This window comes from Protopterus annectens, chromosome 6.part0, assembly GCF_019279795.1.
Source record: "Protopterus annectens isolate FY-2018-M chromosome 6.part0, PAN1.0, whole genome shotgun sequence".
In the NCBI taxonomy this organism is placed as follows: Eukaryota; Metazoa; Chordata; order Ceratodontiformes; family Protopteridae; genus Protopterus; species Protopterus annectens.
The window spans coordinates 1,361,739,680-1,361,757,975 of NC_056737.1; the positions used below are offsets into that span (position 1 = coordinate 1,361,739,680).

Consider the following 18,296-nt stretch of genomic DNA (forward strand, 5'->3'; position numbering starts at 1 on the left):
GCAGTGGAATTATGAAAGGTTTTTTTCCATAGAGAGGGGAGGTTATTTTCAGATCTGGATCGATTTAACAGAATTGACACTGGATATGCAACAGCCTCAGATTGTATTTAACATGTTTACCAGGTAGATTGCCAGGGGCACTTGTAGTAGGCTTTGTTTTTTTTTGTTTTTTTTTTTGAGGTATTTTTTTAACTAAAAATTATTTTATTAAAGAAATATGAATTAAATAACAAGGAAATGTTTATTTTTGATGGCAACTTTGGGAACTGGTTGGAAGGAGGTTGTTTGAGAAGGGACATCAAGAGCTCAATTAGTCACTTGGAGGGTTATGGATTGTACAGCTGTTTAAAGTGGTTATTCTTTTAGTTGCTATGGTATCAGGATCATCTGTCAAGAGCCATGGCAGCCATTGTCTCATGTGAGCTGTATGGTGTATTGGATTCATGTCAGTCTGTCAAATCCACTTTGATCAACAGTGAACTTGGCCAAAACAATTATGCCAAAACCACTTTCAGTGAAGCTTGGACATAAACTTTTTTTGCAGTGTGTGGGGTGGGGGGATGGGGGCATACTTTCAGGATATTAATGATTTTCTTCCCTATGTGGATGGATGCCCCTCCCCCCCCAAACTTATATATGCCTATTCAAGGTCACACAGTAAACTGATTTTCATTTTACTAGAGAGAGAGAAACAGAGCAATGTAACATTTTTGGAGCAGTCACTAATCACTAACACAGCAAACATAATGTAGAAAGCAGCGTAAGACACTCTTGTAGTTTACAATAGCAGAGAGAGAGTATTTAGGCTGAGGTGGTGGGTTTATGGGAAGCCCCACAGGTATAAATCATGCATGTGATCAGTTGTTTACCCAAGAAGAGAGCCGAGACACAGAAGCATGATGCTAGCCAACAAGTGCAGCTGGGATTAAGAATTTAGAAAGGTGGACCAAACAAGAGATACTGGCAGAACAAGAGACAGGTGGGGAGACCAAGTGGACAGCATTTCAGATTTACACATGCAAGTACTCCTGTAACTGTATATACTGTCTGGGAACAGAATGTCAACATAAACTCTGGATGTAGACTGGTCCATGATTTTAAATAAACATGTGCTAAACCTAGGAGTATATTTGGAAGCGGTCAGTGGAGAATTAATAGTTGCCTTTTAGAGTTTGTTTAGATGGATTAGACAGTGAAGAGCAGTTCACAAAGGGTTTGCTACTTACCTGTTTCTGTCTACAAAGTCCCTTGTATAATTCTCCCCCCCACAACATGTACCTCCTAGTGACATAGTATCATACTGTGTGTGAGGGGAACTTCTAGAAAACAGTAGCAGTGAAAGAGTATGAGAGTTTGAACTGCTTGGAATACCTGTGAAGATGTCGTACCACGGATGCATAGGCCTCCATGTCCAAGTGTTACATTCTGATCCCACAGAACAAAATACTGACTGTGGCCTGAGCAGTTATGATTTGTTGTAATCCATTCTTATCAGACACAGATGCAGGCATGCTTATATGAGAGCTCAGGAAGTTTAGTGAAAGTGGCACTACACCATATCGTATAATGACGTTCCTCTTAAACTTTTCCTCCTGCTGCATTCTTACTGAGATTCCTATAATGTTGTTCCAAAATTATACATGCTCAGGCTTAAAAGGAGGGATAAAGAGATTATTTTTTGTTAATTACCAATAATATGCAATGCAAGCTTACACATACAAGCAGCAAAAGGGTAGACAAAATATAAACAGAATGATCTGCCGAAGTTATACATTTTGGATCAGTACCCTTGCCAGATTGCCAATTAAAAAAATGAAATAGTGACAGGAGGTGAGAAGAAACAAAAGAAAACTCAGTGCCTTTATATGTAAAGACTGTTAGATAATGTGAAATATTGTACTTCAGTTACTAATGTGACCCACCACCCTTTTATTCATGCCATAACCATCTGACTGTGGGGTGAGGCTCATGTCTTGTTGAAACCAGCTCTATGAACATTTTCTTCTGTTGTTCCTATTGACTTATTTATCTTTTGTGTCTATTGTCATATACACTCTAACTGTTTCCATCAATTGTTTCTTTCTGTAGGATAACAAAGATTTGGAGTTGGACATCATTCCTGCTAGCCTTACGGATCCAGAAGTGAAACTTCGAGACCCCACACATGAAATAAATGAAGAAAAAAGGAAGTCAGCCAGGAAGAAAGAGTATGTGCAGAGGCAGTAAGAAACTTTGGATAAAATTTGGAAATGAACAGGGTTCAAGGGAAAGAACATCCATGTCATTCATAGAAAAATACATTTATCTTGATATGGTTCCATCCCCCCGTCTCTGCCTAAGTTGTGACAATACATAGAAAACGGGACTGATTTCAGAGTGGGTCATTGCTGGCCTTATGACTTAAAATAAGAAACCCATTCTTTTTAATAAAACATGGAATTTTATTTGAGTTTCGCATTCCATTTTCACACATAGCATATATTTATATTTAGCACACTAGCTACATTTTACAGCAGCAGCATCTATATTACAGATATTCATTCCGTGTCCCCTACAGTTTGCCAGTTAGATTTTTACAAAAAAATAAATAAAAAAGGACAACACCAACATTATAGTAACATTTGATGGATTATGCCTCATTAGGGCGCTTTGATTGTCTGCAAGTTTTACAACAAAAAACAGTCAGGTAATCCTACTACTTAATCATGTTCCAGATATTTGCCATGCTCACTTTCCAGATCAGTGCCATTAATAAGTAAAACAAAGCAGTTAAGCTTTTCTTTTTTTTTCATCTAAACCAGTGTGACTGCCTTTGCACAACTTACTTAAAGCATAAATTTTAACAATGAAATGAGTCTGGCTTCATGGTGCAGAGAGAGATGAAGCTCTGACTCTGCTTAAGATGGCAGGGGTTTGATTAGTGGTCCCAGTACTGGAGAAGCTGTGCAGGGATTGAGAAGACTGAATGGACTTGGCACACTTACCTCTCTAAGGAGAAGGGGAGTTGTACGAGCACACAGGGGTTTTGTGATTTCTCCAATGGAAACTGGGGAAACCACCTCCTGTGCTTTGAGGCTGGTGGGTGGGACTATTTGCTGTCAATGTCCCTTGCAGAACTGGGGACTACCCATTGAGGACAACTCATTGCATGCTCTCCCTTGGGTAGCTGTGTGCTTGGAGACAAGAAAATACCTTTATCTACCCCTTATGTCTGCCTAAATTATGAAATTATGGCCTGTTCTGGCCCAGTCTTGTCCACAGTGATGAGGGATGTGTAAATCAGCTGGCTGAGAGGGAATAGATGATGGGCAGGTAGTGGGGGCAAAGAAAACATAGAAAATGTCATAACTGACTTTGGCTGGGGATGAATATCACATAATTCTTTGAATTTTGTTTTACAATTGCTAAACTTAGCCCCTTGTTCAGTTACTGCATTTTTCATCAAGAATAGTTTCTAGCATGGCAGAGCCATTCTGTGCTGTTGTGTAAACCTGGAGGAGGATAGTGAAGAAGGAGTCATTTGCAGAAGAAACACTATTGTAAGTATAGCATGGCAGGAAGTGTTCATCTTGGTACCCTGAGTCAGCCATCTTATACAATGCCAATAAATTATGATTCCAAACCAGAATAATTATAAAGCTCATTAACATATGATTTGGCAAGTTGGTCGCCTGGTGCTATATGCCTCTGGCAGGATAAGAATATCAGTTGTAGGTTTGAGTTAGAAAACAGGCCAAGGTTGCCATCATGTCTTGAATGGGTAGCCAGGAGTGGGCAGGGTGTGCCATTTGACAATAGAGGGGGTGTAGATAAAGGTGAGCTACAAGTGATTGCCATCAGGAAGACATTTGGTATAAGGATTGCACCAAATTTTTGCACACAGTGCTCTTTGGGCAGTCACAGGTAATAATCATCATCATCATCATCATCAACGTCGTTTTTTCCCTTTTCTGCATGGGGTCATGGTGTTGTGTTAACTGACACAATCTCTCTCTATTCAGTGCCACACTCCTGCCTTCTTTGACACTCATGCCTGACTGTCGCAGATCTTTTCTCACTCTCTTTTGCAACTGGAGTTACTTTGGCTTCTGCTCTGATATCCTCATTTCTTTTTCTGTCACACTATGTGCATCCTACCACCCATCTCAGACGTTACATTTCCATCACCCCTAGCTTCCTCATCTGGTCTGCCTTAACTACTCAGGTTTCTGTTCCGTACAGTAGTACTGGTTGCACCATTGTTGTGCACACCTTACTTTTCAGCTTCTTTGGCATTCTTCTGTCACACACTACACCTGACACTGTCTGCCAGTTGGCTGCAGCCACTCTGATTCTAGCTTTGATCTTTTCATTCAGACTTCCCTTCTCCTCAGCCACTCCTCCCAGATGCTTGAAGTTATTTACCTGTTCCACTATCTTCCCTTCATCTCAATCCTAAGCTTCTTCTGATTTCCCCAGCTTGCCGCCATTATCCCTGTCTTATTTGTGCTTAGTTTCATCCCACGTGCCTTCAGTTTTGCATTCCATTCCCCTGTCTTTTGCTGAAGCTTTTGCTTAGAGTTTGCCTGTAATGCCACATTGTCTGCATTCAGCAACTTTGTTGATCTGTCCCTTCCGATCTGCTTGCTAATGTAATCCATCACCAGTATGAACTGTAGTGGGCTCTGATGCACACCCACTCCCACTGGCAGACCCTCTGTGAAGACCGAACACTGTTCGTACTTGAGTCATTGGGTCCTTATACGTAGCCTACACTAATTCTACCAATGTTTCTAGAACTTCGAACCACCACAAGACTGCCCCAATCAGCTTTCTTGGAACATTGTCATATGCTTTTTTCAAGCCTAAGAACACTCAATTGGACTCTTTCCTCATCACTGTCTTTTTCTCAACTATCTGTCTCAATGCAAACATTGAATCAGTTTTGCTGCATCCTGAACTGAATCTGAACTGCTGTTCTCCCATCTTACTTTCTACTACTTTTTATTTAATTTCTTTATTTATTTAACATTTGTTTACTGCGAAAGTCCCACTTGGAACAAAGCCAATTTTCAGCGGAGGCCCGGGGAGAAATGCTCCAGATGTATGTCTTTGTAACATGGTAGGAGTACCTGGAAAAAAACCTACACGAACGCAGGAGAGGACATGCAGACTCCACACAGAAGGCACTCCAGACGAGAATCGAACCGGAGAACTTCTTGCTGTAAGATGACAAAGTTACCGCTTCACCACAGCGACCATACTTTTCGTATCTGTTTATCAATCACTATCTCCAGAACGTTCATGCAATATGACAGGAGTCTGATACCTTTGTGCTGGTGGGGGGGAGGTCATAGGTATTACTATCTAGTTGTTGGTGGCTGGCAGGCTCAGGTGATAGGGGAAACTGTGAAGGAACACTGTTCCCTACAAGGGAAGGGAAAGTCAGGACTAGGAACACAGTTCACTAATAGGAAAGGGAAAGTTAGGCCTAGGGACACAGTCCACTACTAGGGAAGGGAAAGTTAGGCCTAGGAACATGGCTCACTGCTAGGGAAGGGAAAGTTAAGCTTAGGAACACAGCTCACTACTAGGGAAGGGAAAGTTAGGCCTAGGAGCACAGCTCACTACTAGGGAAGGGAAAGTTAGGCCTAGGAACACAGCTCACTACTAGGGAAGGGAAAATTAGGCCTAGGAACACAGCTTACTACTAGGGAAGGGAAAGCCAAGCCTGGATGAGGGAGACTGTGGTATTTGCTCAACAGCAGGAGTGGGGAAGGGTCTTTGAGGGATCTCTTAGCACTGAAAAGTATATACAGGAATCTGGCATTAGTATCTGCTTGGTTACTCCTGGAGGGGGCTCTCAAATTTCTCCAAAGCAAGACAGGTTGGTTATCTTGAAACAGCTCTGAACTCCTCTGTAATACTAATGGTTGGGCTGGACTCCGCATGTTTTCAGTATAAGGTTTGGAACTGGGGGGTTGCATCCATTGATAGTCTAGTGAAATGAGTTGTCTGCAAATGGTGGAGGGTAAGCCGGTGAATATAATTTGCTGTGTTCTAGGATTTCTGGGTATACACTTTCAAACCCTCTGCTAGCAGTAGAGGTTTACAGGAATTGTATACCTCAACATGGCGCCTTTTCTTTAGGGTATTATGTTAGCAACAGAGGAAATATGTGGATAAGAAGTCATGAATTCCTGTCCTACTGTTTGGTGTATACACCTTGTCTAGGTTTGGAGAAGAGGATCTGCTTTGGGCTTAATGTGTGCATGAACTCCACCCATAATTTGTAATACCAGCAAAAGATTTCTTACCACTGAATAACCAGACAGTTGATTTTGCTGTTTAGTTTGGGTACTGTATTAAGAACAGACTCATGCCTGAATTTGAATGTGTTTGTAAGTGCTCATTCTGAGAACGTTAAGAGAAGGTAAACATACCAAGTAATTTACAGCTTAAATGTTTATAGAGAGGCTAATCTTACTTTGAAGATCCCTTCACAGTGGATTAAATACTTGAGTGCATCCTTCTTTTCCTCTGTCTCATGGCTTTTCTTTAAGTTTTGGTCCCTCATATTTAAGGGATATGTGCATTGTTTGATCAATGCAGTGCATCCTTGCTTAGTCATCAAGGCACATAAATACTCCCAGGATCCTCACTGCTTTCTAATTGCCCCAGCCACTAGCTAATAGTTACACAGATTATATATAGATATATAAATATGTGGTCACTAGATTATTAGTCAAGACTGTCAGTGAAGTTGCTTTTTTGTCTTGGGTGCGGTCACAATGGCAGCAGTTGTCACAGTTATCAGAATTGCTACCCTACAAGTTCTTGGTGATGAAGAGAGATGCTTATGCTGGATTGGACCCAGAGCTTATACTAATCAGCGGAGGCATCATTTGATCCTTGGCACATGCATGGAGGAAAAATGCAAAGTATTCTGAGTCCAGATCTAAGTCCAGACTAGAGTTTGCTTCAGTAACCACCTCAGCTGCAGTGGCCTGCTGTTCTTCACATGTGGAATAACTGTCTGTAGAATGAAATCTTAGCTATCCAAGCACATCCTGTTGGAAGTGAGACCCAGTGAGTTGTCTATCAGGCAGGATTAAGCTGAGACTTCAAGACGTTGGTGTGCAAGATTTTGAGTTCTGTTTCTTGGTATGAATTTGGGGTGCATGATGAAATCATTCTGCTTCCAGTTCACTTACCACAGCCTGCTCTTCTTGTGGTGGAAAGCAGCTGCACCAGTGTGTGAAAGGATGCACTACAACAGTGTTCGTAGTGCTTAGCACACTCCTGTCTTGTCCAAGCACTGTGTGGCATGGCATGTACTCTTTGCATGGTCATCTGTCGTGATTAACCTTGATGCTGGTGCCACATCTCTATACCCTGTACTGAGGGGTCACATCCTATACCCCGCACTAAGGGGTCACAAGGATTGGTCTTTGAGTGTTGGCTTGTGGGCATTACTAGTGATGTTGCATGGAGCTGTGTGCTGGAGAAAATTGTTTTTGGAACAGCCTTTTCAAATATAAAGTGGGTAATGGGCTCTGGATAACCAATGATGCCGACAGTTGCAAACTTGGTCACATAATCACTTTGGTCTATTAGAAATTCACACTTGCTGCAGTCATCATGATCTTTCCTTTAATGTCAGAAGATGTAGCATGAGACTTGAGTCTTGTTAAAAATTCTATGCCTGGAGTACAGTACTTGAGTTGGGTTATTACTAGATGGGAATGTAATATTAAAAACAGATATCGCTAAAAGAAAAAAAGTGACATTTTCATTACATAGCACCAACTAAGACTAGTACAGTACTTGAGCTGGGTTATTACTAGATGGGAATGTAATATTAAAAACAGATATTGCTAAAAGAAAAAAAGTGACATTTTCATTACATAGCACCCACTAAGACTACATAAGTAAAATCAGAATATATCAGCCATTAACTGCCTTCAGAAATAGTCTTTATATGTGCATAAGATATGCTTATTTATTTATGGTCAGTAGAACATACCGGCAGAAGATAATGTCAGTCAGGCTTCCTGAAGACCAGTAACATCTAAGATTAACAATCAGACACAAATCCCTTATGACGTGGTTTGTTTCCATAGTCACATGACTGACATGAAGCTCTTTGATAGCAGCCATCATTAGCTTTTCCTTTGCAGTGTGTTAAGGAAACAGACTCAGATTCATTCCTGTCAGGCTGAAGTCCCATGCCAGTATCTTACCTTTCCCCCTTCTCAGCATTAGAATATGCTGACCTAACCCTGAGTCCATCTTTGTTGTAGTGATCAGATAACCACCCATAAGTACCATTTATCCCATGACCATTCTGTTACCAGAACTAAAAAGTTAACATTTTTTCCTTGTAGCTTTTCTGGTGACATATCTGTGACAATCTCATCTGTGACATATACTACTGTAGTCTTTTTATGCTTTACTTCTGTAATCCTCAAAACAAGTGGTAATGTACACATGTCTGATGTAGGGTTACCACCTGTCCCACTTTGCGAGGAACAGTCCCTCTTTGTATAGTTGTGTCCTGCAAAAAGATTGAAAAAATGGCAAATGTCCTGAGATTTTAGGACAAAAATATTTCCTATATTTTATGTAATAGTTGCATAAAACAGTTATTCTGTATCTGAAACACCAAAATGTTATAAGAAACAGAATAAGCAACAAAAGTGCTACAAGAATAAGCTTTTATTTAGGCAAAAAGTGAATGTCTGTCCTTTGTACTGGACGTGGGTATGTTTTGCCCTGCAAAATCTGACAGTTGTACCAAAAATGTCCCACTTTGGGCATTTGAAAAGGTGGCAACCCTAGTCTGATGCCATTTCACAGTAGCTTGATGTCTTTATGTCTGATATAGACAACATATCAGCCTTCCTTACACCAAGTAATGCCTAGGGACATTCCATCCCTTATCTTTGTGGTGTCGTTGCTAGATTATGTCATTGACAACAGTCTTCTTCCTCCCTTCCCTCATTTTAAGTCTGTTTTTCAAATCCTCTGCATTTCTCCCAATTTTTTCTTCAAAACCAGGGAATGAGTAAGGGTACTTATTCCAACTGTAGCTCATAGAACTCCTGGGGCACACATACGTCCCTGCTTAGTTCAACTGGACACACATTTTCAACAGTTACATATATAAAGTGATGTTGCTGTGTAATTGGTGCAGGAATTTATGAAAGGTACATGGCAACATTGTAAGCCACTGTGATGCAACCAGAAAACCATAGGTTCGCTTGGTGTTGTATTCATATGAGTTTACAAATCGAATTCAGATGATCACTCTTTCTGTCACAATGGTTGCTGCACAAGTTCTGATTTAACGTCTTGTATGGAGAGACACGTACATTCTCTGTCTGCTTTTAGTGCACAAAGTAACTGCAGATGCTACAAATTTTTTTATTTCCAAACCAGATGTTATAGAGTTACACAACAACTGATCAGTTACGTAAACCATACAAGCCTGTGCAGCATCAGACTCTTGCAATCAATGAGATTTTGGGATTCATACTCCAAAAACTTAAATCTTGAACTTAAAATTCATTTTAATCACAGACGTATAGATTTTGGTGGTATAGAAGGGCCAATTGTTCCACCTAGTGTTCCCATTTCCCTACCTATTAAAAAGTCACAAATTCTACTGAAGACCGAGCCTGCCTTTTCTCACCAGTTTCATTAACGATTTATGTTTGCTGATTGCATTTTTGATTTCCTTCACCATTTAAGCACCACATCTTGTTGAGGAATATTGCCATATCTAAGCTTTTTTTCTGTCTTTTTTCTCAGCCACCCACACTAAATCTTACTTTGGTCACACATTTTTATTATGCATCTATTTTGTTCTGAAATATAACATATATTGGGTATTCAGTTTCCTTCAGGTACTTACACCCTTCTGGCATGGCCATCCTCTTTGGCATCTCTTCCACAGTAAACCTCTTAAGTTCCCTCTCTGTCTTTCTCTCTTTGTGGTTTCTGCTGCTGTCTTTTTGGAGATACAGATTGGGCACATTACCCCATATTAAGTTTCACTTACTGTCTAGACAAAGAAATAGCAGCTGTTTTCTACTTACAGTTCATCAGTACTTGTATTCAGTTATTGCCACACAAATCTTGGTGGTGCTTTCTTATCTCATATGTGTTTATTATGGATTCCTATTACAAGAACGAAAGTTCACTACTTCGAACTTGTAATAGGAAGCCTCACTTCTGCGAATGTTCACTTTAACGAAAGTGAACTTTTGCGTAAGTGCACTTCACCGAAAACACTGCAGCACAGTGGAGGACAAAAAACAAGCTATGTCCTCCACTGTGGTGCGATAGTCATGGACCTTAGGGTTAGGGCACAGGTTAGGGTAAGGGGTAGTTAGTAAAGCTATCTCCTTACCCTAACCCATGCCCTAACCATAAGGTTCATGACTATCGCACCATAGTGGAGGACATTGCTATGTCCTTCACTGCACTGCAGTTGTCACAGACCTTAGGGTTAGGGCCCTGGTCATGGTAAGGGGATAGCCCTATGGGCTATCCCCTTACTATGACCCTTGCCCTAACCCTAAGGTCTGTGAGTACTGCACGGAAGTTCAGTACAACACCTGTTCGTTGTACTGAACTTCGCGTAAGTGCACTTTCGATTAATTGAAAATTCGATCTCGTGTATGGAACCCGTTTTTATATATATATATTGATAGATATACTTCCCCCTTTAGTCATTGTTTCTTCTTGCCCTCTTCTTTTTTTTGTTTTCCAGAAATATTTTAGTTAATAGGTTTAAAATATGAATTACATTTCTATTTCTTTATTCTTTATCTGCATATGGCCTTCCAGCCATCAGCTCTTCCTTACCAGACTGGTTCATTCATTCTTCTTTGAGTGAGAGGGTAATCATGAATGGCAGTCATATGGGCAACTATCATGTTTTTTTGCACGAACGTAACTCTTGCTCCTGCTGCAGTCTTGAACACCAAGCTTACAATATCATATGTGTGCTTCCAAGGATGTATAGATCCCTCTTACTACACAGATGGAGATCCTTGTCACTTCACAGATGGAGATCCTTGTCACTGCACAGATGGACACACACATCTCTTCTGGCCTTCATTGTCACTGCACAGATGGACACACACATCTCTTCTGGCCTTCATGCTGCCTGATTTGATTCCGTTCATGCATTATGTGCCAGCAGTATGGCAGACTGACTTGCTACTCTTCCCACCAGGAATGGCAAACTAGCAAGAGCCTCTCTCCCCATCCCTGTTCAGTCAGTTGCTCTAGCGGATGGATTACTAATCAGTCCCAGCCTGTCCTTCTGTGGCCTGTAGCCAGAAATCCTAGTTCCAAATCTGGGCCCTTCTAAGACTGTATCTAATCAAGTTAGAATCTAACAGTCTAAATAAATTTTCATAGCTGAACAGAATTAAAGGATTGCAAACATTGTTAACAAATTTGTGCTATAAGTTCATAGATTCATAGGGCGATACTAGGTAAATAGTTGTGAGTACCATTTAGGAGCCTAGGCAAATAAGTCACTCTACCTTACCCTTGGCTTTGGCTTGAATTGCTTCAGCTGTGCTCACTGGTTTTTCAAGGAAAACTATAAAGCCTATTCCTAGATTGAATTTACATAGGCTGAAACACAACTACCCTTAACTGTAATAATGGCCACTTATTTAAGTTTCTTTTCACTTCTCTGCCACCTTCTGAATATAAGCTTCCCTGTGCTAATGTAATGTTTTGCACCATTTATAAACACATTTGCAGGCCACAAAAGCAAATATACACCCTTACAGCAAATGTTTTCTTAATTAAGCCATTATTGAGGTGTGACCACACAGTATGTTGAGTTTTACAGCTGTCCTGACTGACAAATTCTTTATCTTCTTTCTTCAGATTCATTATGGCTGAACTCCTACAAACTGAGAAGGCGTATGTGCGAGATTTGCATGAATGTATGGAGGTAAGTACTTTACAACTCACACAAACAAAATTTTGTGAGCCTTAACGTGATGTGTAAAAAAGTTTATGTGTCATGAGTTTCTTGTCTATTGTGTACGGTAATATTACATTCCACACACAGTGATGTATGTGCCTCTGTCCAAAGTCTGAGGGTTACATAGGGAGCTTTCTAGTGTCAGGGTCATATAGGGAGCGTTCTAGTGTCAGGATCTACTACTACAACAGCTAGCTCAAGTAACATAAAGGGATAAAGCCCTGCCTACAGATCAGGTGACATAAAGGGATAAAGCCCTGCCTTCAGCTCAAGTGACATAAAGGGATAAAGCCCTGCCTACAGCTCAAGGAACATAAAGGGATAAAGCCCTGCATACAGCTTAAGTGGCACAAGTTTGATTAGCATCTTGGAAACCTGACAGAGCTGCCAAGGGAGGATGGAAATGAATGACCACTACCAGCTCACATATCCTGGGTAGAGGGATGTAGCTGTGGCTTGCCACTAAGTTGTCACATAATGGGAGCATTGAGTTTTGCACCATAGGAACTAGAGTCTGTAGAGCATGCACTGCCATGGTACACATGGCCAGAAGCTTGGGGCGGAGGAGATTCAGCATGTGGTGGCCTGCAGCAAGCAGCAGAGCTTGAGAAGGGAGACTTCTCTTCTTGGAGTGAGTAGGCTGATGTACAGGACCACCAGGCTGGCTCACTGTCTACCACCTAACTCAAACTGCTGGGGAGTAAATGAGCTGATAGGGCTACCTAGGTGATAGGGCTCTTGTTTTTCCTGGGGGTGTGTGTAGATTGGGTGCAGATAGAGGAACCGTCATGTAAAGTTCTGTGGAGAGCAAAAAAAAAAAAAAAAAAAACAAATACACAAACACCACACAAAAGAGTGAAGTGAAGTTTACATCAGAATGAAAGTCCAGTCTGGTTAAGTTGAAAAGTCTCAGTTTACAGAAGTTTGAGTTAGTAATGTTTTATGCCTCACAGCTGTAAGATCTTAATCTGCTATAAACCGTTTATGGCTGTGAAGTGTAGCAACTAGAACTCTGGAAGATTTGCAGCATTCCTTTATTGTTATTATATGTAATGAATTAGGTAGCACCCTTCTCTATGACACAAGGTTATGCAGAGACTAATATAAAATAAAGCTTCAAGACATAAGTACACTGACCATTGTTAGATCATGTTTAAAACCTGAAGGAACAATAATAGTGAACAGAAGATATGTTTATCTTTATGAGGCATAAATAAGTCTTTCTAGAAATAATAATAATAAAATATGTGGTTCTCTTGCAGACCTACCTATGGGAAATGACAAGTGGAGTAGAAGAAATCCCTCCTGGAATCCTGAATAAGGAGCATATTATCTTTGGAAATATTCAGGAAATTTATGATTTTCACAACAAGTAAGTCCATCTAGAGCAGTCCTCAAAGAATGAGTTCTCTGTACGTAGCAAATAACAGAAGTTTGATTTAGTTACAGTAGCTGAAATCATACAGCTGATGACCCAAATTATGTTTTTGCTAATAAGGCAGATGTTTGTGCCAAACCTGTGCTGGCATTTACTTGCAGAAATGAAAATCTATTGAAACATATTTATTCAGCTGAAAAAAAAATAGCTAGGATTTATTTATTGGAATGAAAATGTAATGAAAATATGTATGTTCAGATGAAAAAAATAGCCAATTATGACAGAACAGTATAAATAGCTGCTCCCTTGGTGGTCTTGTAAAATACCTCTGTACATGAATTATTGACTGATACCATGAGGTTGCTTGTTTATAGACGATTTATTTTAACTTAGCATATGACTTAGATACCACATTAAATTCTGTAGCAACTCTTAACTGCGGTCTTACTTAAAGAAAAGTGTATCGTATGTAACTGAGTATTTCAAAAACTACATAAAAAGAAGCACAGTGTAATTTGGATAGGTCCATGCGGGTTAGTCTGAGAACAGATTGTTGTAAAAGAAGAGATGCTGGGAAGAGTTTGACTCTCTCAAAACCTGTGGCTGTTTTAGGGGAGTGAGGCCTTGTTGTACAGGGATACCTCTGAGGCTCAGAAACAGTGGCTTAGCTAAAGTGCATCAGAATAGGGCAGACCTTAAGGGTGGCTCTACATATAAACATCCCAAACCAAGTAAATGAACAGTTTCTCATAAATCATTAGACTCTGAAACTACTAGAAAGATGGCAACATACAGTGTCAGGACATATCCACTCTTGTCTGGTTGTACTCCTCTTAAAAGTACAACCTACAAATGAGTGTGCAATTCAAATCAAACATTCCCTTCGGAAAGGATGATGTGCCTGGGGCATGGATAGCACACACAAGACAAATTGCCAGCTACTTCTTAGCTTAGCCTTTTTCAGTCTTGTTATCCACCATTTCAAAACAGTTTGAGAAAGCCCCTTCCACCCAACTCTTTAAGTAGAATAAGCCGTACAAAATCATCTCTCAAATCTGTCATTGTAAGGCAATGCAAGTTTGAGATTGAGAGTGGATTCATAGAGATAAGCACACATCTTTGTGAGGTGATATGGTGAGGGGGTTAAGAAGAGAATTAAATGATCTCTCTCTCTCCGTTACACACCATGTGGTACATCAGGCAATGAGCACCTTTCAGCACCTGTTGTTTCTGTAGTAGATACGGGTTTTATGGGCTCAGGTTGCTAGCCCAAGGCTGAATTAAAAGATATTGAGGATGTATGTCCATGTGGCCCAAAGCTGCCAGTAGGGTGAGGCTGCATTACAGTGCTGCTGGGAAGGAGGGATGGGAAAGGACAAAAATATGTCACAGACATTCATATCTAGAATTACTCATGATGCCCTTAACAAGGAGGAGATAAAACACAAGTATGTATATGTGCATGCATGTGTGTGTGTGTGTGTGTGTGTGTGTGTGTGTGTGTGTGTGTGTGTGTGTGTGTGTGTGTGTGTGTGTGTGTGTGTGCGTGCATGCATGCATGCATGTGTGTGTGTGTGTGTGTGTGTGTGTGTGTGTGTGTGTGTGTGTGTGTGTGTGTGTGTGTGTGTGTGTGTGTATGTTTATTATAGTAGTAGTAGCAGTAGTGCCATACCTTAGCCCTAACACCCTAGCCCTAGCCATAACCCTCACCTTAAGTCCAGGTCTGATCATAAAGCTAATGCTAACCCAAAAGGCTTAGCTTAATCAAACATGCAAGTAACGGCTCCATATTGAAATTTTGGCACTTGTGATGCCAAGTGCTGAAAATATGAAAAAAAAAAGACCAAAAACCTGGAGAAGAGCAAATCTTGAAAATCGCTCGTCTCCTTAAAACTTTTTTCTGCAGTGGGGGAACCCCCCTGAACTTATATATACCAACTCTGAGATCACCATACCTCAGAGAAAAGGGAATATTTCAAGAAATGGCATCTCGGACTTAGCAGATGGATGTACAATTTTCATACTTGCTCTTGCAGGTCCCCACATTTCAAGCAGTTGCCTAACATTAGGAAACTGTGAGTAAACTGATAGCATAAGTCCAACAGAACAGATTAGAAGCCTACAGCTGGAAGTTGCCTTGTTAAACACAGATCATAGCTTAAGCAGAAGAGAAAACTTTTGTTTCTTGGGGCCAGGCATGACTAATTAAGAGAGAATTACAGGAAATCATGACTGAAAACATGTAGCAGATTGTTTATTTGTGAAAAAAATTGTGTACAATATCACATCTTGGTGAATAAGTATCAGTGTTGTTTTCACTAAGTACTATAGCAAAAACCCATGCCTGGGTGTGGGTAATGCTGGATTTACCCACGGTTGGTGTGGTTTGGTCACGAGGGCGAAGCCCGAGTTGCCAAACAAAGCCAACCGTGGGTAAATCCAGCATTACCCACACCCAGAAGTGGGTTATTGCTATTATACAATGACATTATTTAAGAAAAAAAATAATTACTTTTCTTAAGTAATGGCATTGTATAATGCCTCCTTGCTGCCCTTCTGCAGCTGTCTGGTATTCTGCAGCAGTTCTGATGTACTGCGCATGCGTATGCCTACGCAGTACATCAGAGCTGTGGGCAGAAGCAACGGAGAAAGCAAGATCTCCGTTGCTTTTTACAAACTGTTTCGCTATGTTAAATGGGTTTAACATAGCGAGACAGTGTGAAGCAACGGAGATCTTGCGTTCTCCGTTGCTTTAAAAAAAGTGTTATAGTAATGGAAAAAGTCTGGGCGACCGGACCTTCTTCCATTACTATAACTCTGATTTACAACGTGCACGCTGACCAATCAGCGTGCACGTTTTTGAATATTAATGGGGGGGTCATTGTATAATGGCAAATAATGTCTGTTTTGGACAAGAGCCTCTTCATGATGATTATTGTGCTGAAACTGCAAGTATGCCCTTTCTCTTTGTTCACACAACAATTTTGCTTCTTCTTTAGTATTTTTCTAAAAGAACTGGAGAAGTATGAACAACTGCCAGAGGACGTTGGCCACTGCTTTGTCACTTGGGTAATATTTTAATTTCTTTTCTTCTATTTTTTTATTCTTTGTCACTGCAATGCCTGCTGTAGTAACCTTGAAGGAGAATGCAAGCATATGTATCTAGTTTCAGCAGTGTAGTTTTGATATATGGTTGCTAGAGGGCAGCACAGAACATCAAATTACTGACTGGTTCTGGAATCAATATGTCCTAGATTTCAGACACTTGTATGAAATTGTATTGTTTTATTAGTTCTTATTTCCTTTTCAGTCTAGTGAGTTTGTCCTACTGATCTGAAGTCTTATTTGCAGGAATCCACAAAGAGAAAGACTCCACAACAGCAACCAAGGAACAATTTAGAGTAGCCAGTCAGCCTGTACTGATGGTGATGTGACAAGTCACAGGAAAAGCACTGTCTCCCTGTTCCCTTTACTTGATTAGTTTGTATATGACACACTCATGTTGTCGTAATAAGTAATTTTATTTATAGCCAGCATTCTGCATTATTAGGAAAGAGGAATGTGTTTATAGATAGTTATTATACAATGCCTACCCTAAAAACGTGCACGCTGATTGGCCAGCCCAACCAGCGTAAATCCTCAATATACTAACAGAAAAGGTCGGACTTTTGTTAAAAGAGTTTAACATAGCGACAGATTTAAAAAGCAACGGAGATCTCATGTTAAACTCCTTTAACATAGCTCGGAGATCGCTATGTTAAATGAGTTTAACATGGCGAGACGGAGATCTCCGTCTCGCTATGTTAAACCCATTTAACATAGCCAACGGAGAACTGATGTGTACATCAGAACAACACCAGACAGGTGCGAAGGGCAGCAAAGAGGCCATTATTTAAGAAAAGTAATTATTTATTTTCTTAAATAATGGCATATTGCTATATTATTCCAGTTTGATTGCACAGATAGTAATTCTAAGTAAAATTTTCTACATGACAAGGGTTTGACTTCATCTGGCACATTTCCTGTTTCCATGAAATGTGTCTTTACTTTGAAAAATTGTTAATATTTGTGTCAGCATTAGCTCATCGAGTTTTACTTTTCATTTTCTCACACCCTGCTTTACTGTATTGATTTATAAATTTTATAAATGTCTTATTATTAATTGAGGAGATGTTTAAGTTTAAAGACACAATTCCAGTATATTTATGTAATCTGGAGAGTGACTGAGTTGAAGCACTACATTACATTTTGGATGTACATAAAATACTCTAGTATTATGTTCTTTATATGTGGTGCATAATGAAGCCTTATCCAACTCTTTCTAGAGCTGGGAGCTGGTATTCAAAATTTCAAGCAGTGTATGACCTACTTGAGTGGTTAGAGCGTTTCTTTCAGCTACAGATGTGCAGTAGTGGGCTGCCATGTGTTTCCTTAATCTATGGTGCCATGGAGGTTAGTTGCTCATGCTTGTTAGAGTGAAAAGAGTGACTGTTGTACCTTGCTGTGCAATGTTTTGGGGAGTTTGTCCATTCCCCAATGTTTTGTGACCACGGAGTTGGTTTATACAAGTTCAGGAGGATGCAGGGGGACCTGCTCCCAGACAAAATTAAATACATAAATACATATATACATAAATACATATATAAATAAATAAAGGTTTCAGTCTGTGCTGTTTAAATGAATGGCTTTGGTGTATTTTGATCATTTGTGAACGTGCAAGTAACTTCTAAGTTATCATGTTCCTAACTTCTGGAGTAATTAACGTCTTGAATCTAGGCTACCATGACATTTGCCAGTTGTTTTTGGAGCTCTGGTGACATTGAAATCCACACAGATGGTGTGTAGAGAGGAATTTGTGCATATAAAACACAGCACTATCTGCTTCTTTTCTTCTCTTTATTATTTATATTACTTTTCTTTCTC

General features: G+C 40.1%; 1 protein-coding gene across 3 annotated transcripts in view; it reads left to right on the forward strand.

The window, feature by feature from the left end:
• Positions 1-18,296, forward strand: part of KALRN (kalirin RhoGEF kinase) — a 4,346,166-nt gene that overhangs the window by 2,884,038 nt on the left and 1,443,832 nt on the right. For all 3 annotated transcript variants that reach the window (XM_044074926.1, XM_044074921.1, XM_044074920.1), the window contains exons 23-26: positions 2,089-2,222; positions 11,896-11,962; positions 13,258-13,367; positions 16,373-16,442. In XM_044074926.1, coding sequence (XP_043930861.1) covers positions 2,089-2,222; positions 11,896-11,962; positions 13,258-13,367; positions 16,373-16,442 — 381 coding nt within the window. The remainder of the gene's footprint in view (positions 1-2,088; positions 2,223-11,895; positions 11,963-13,257; positions 13,368-16,372; positions 16,443-18,296) is intronic.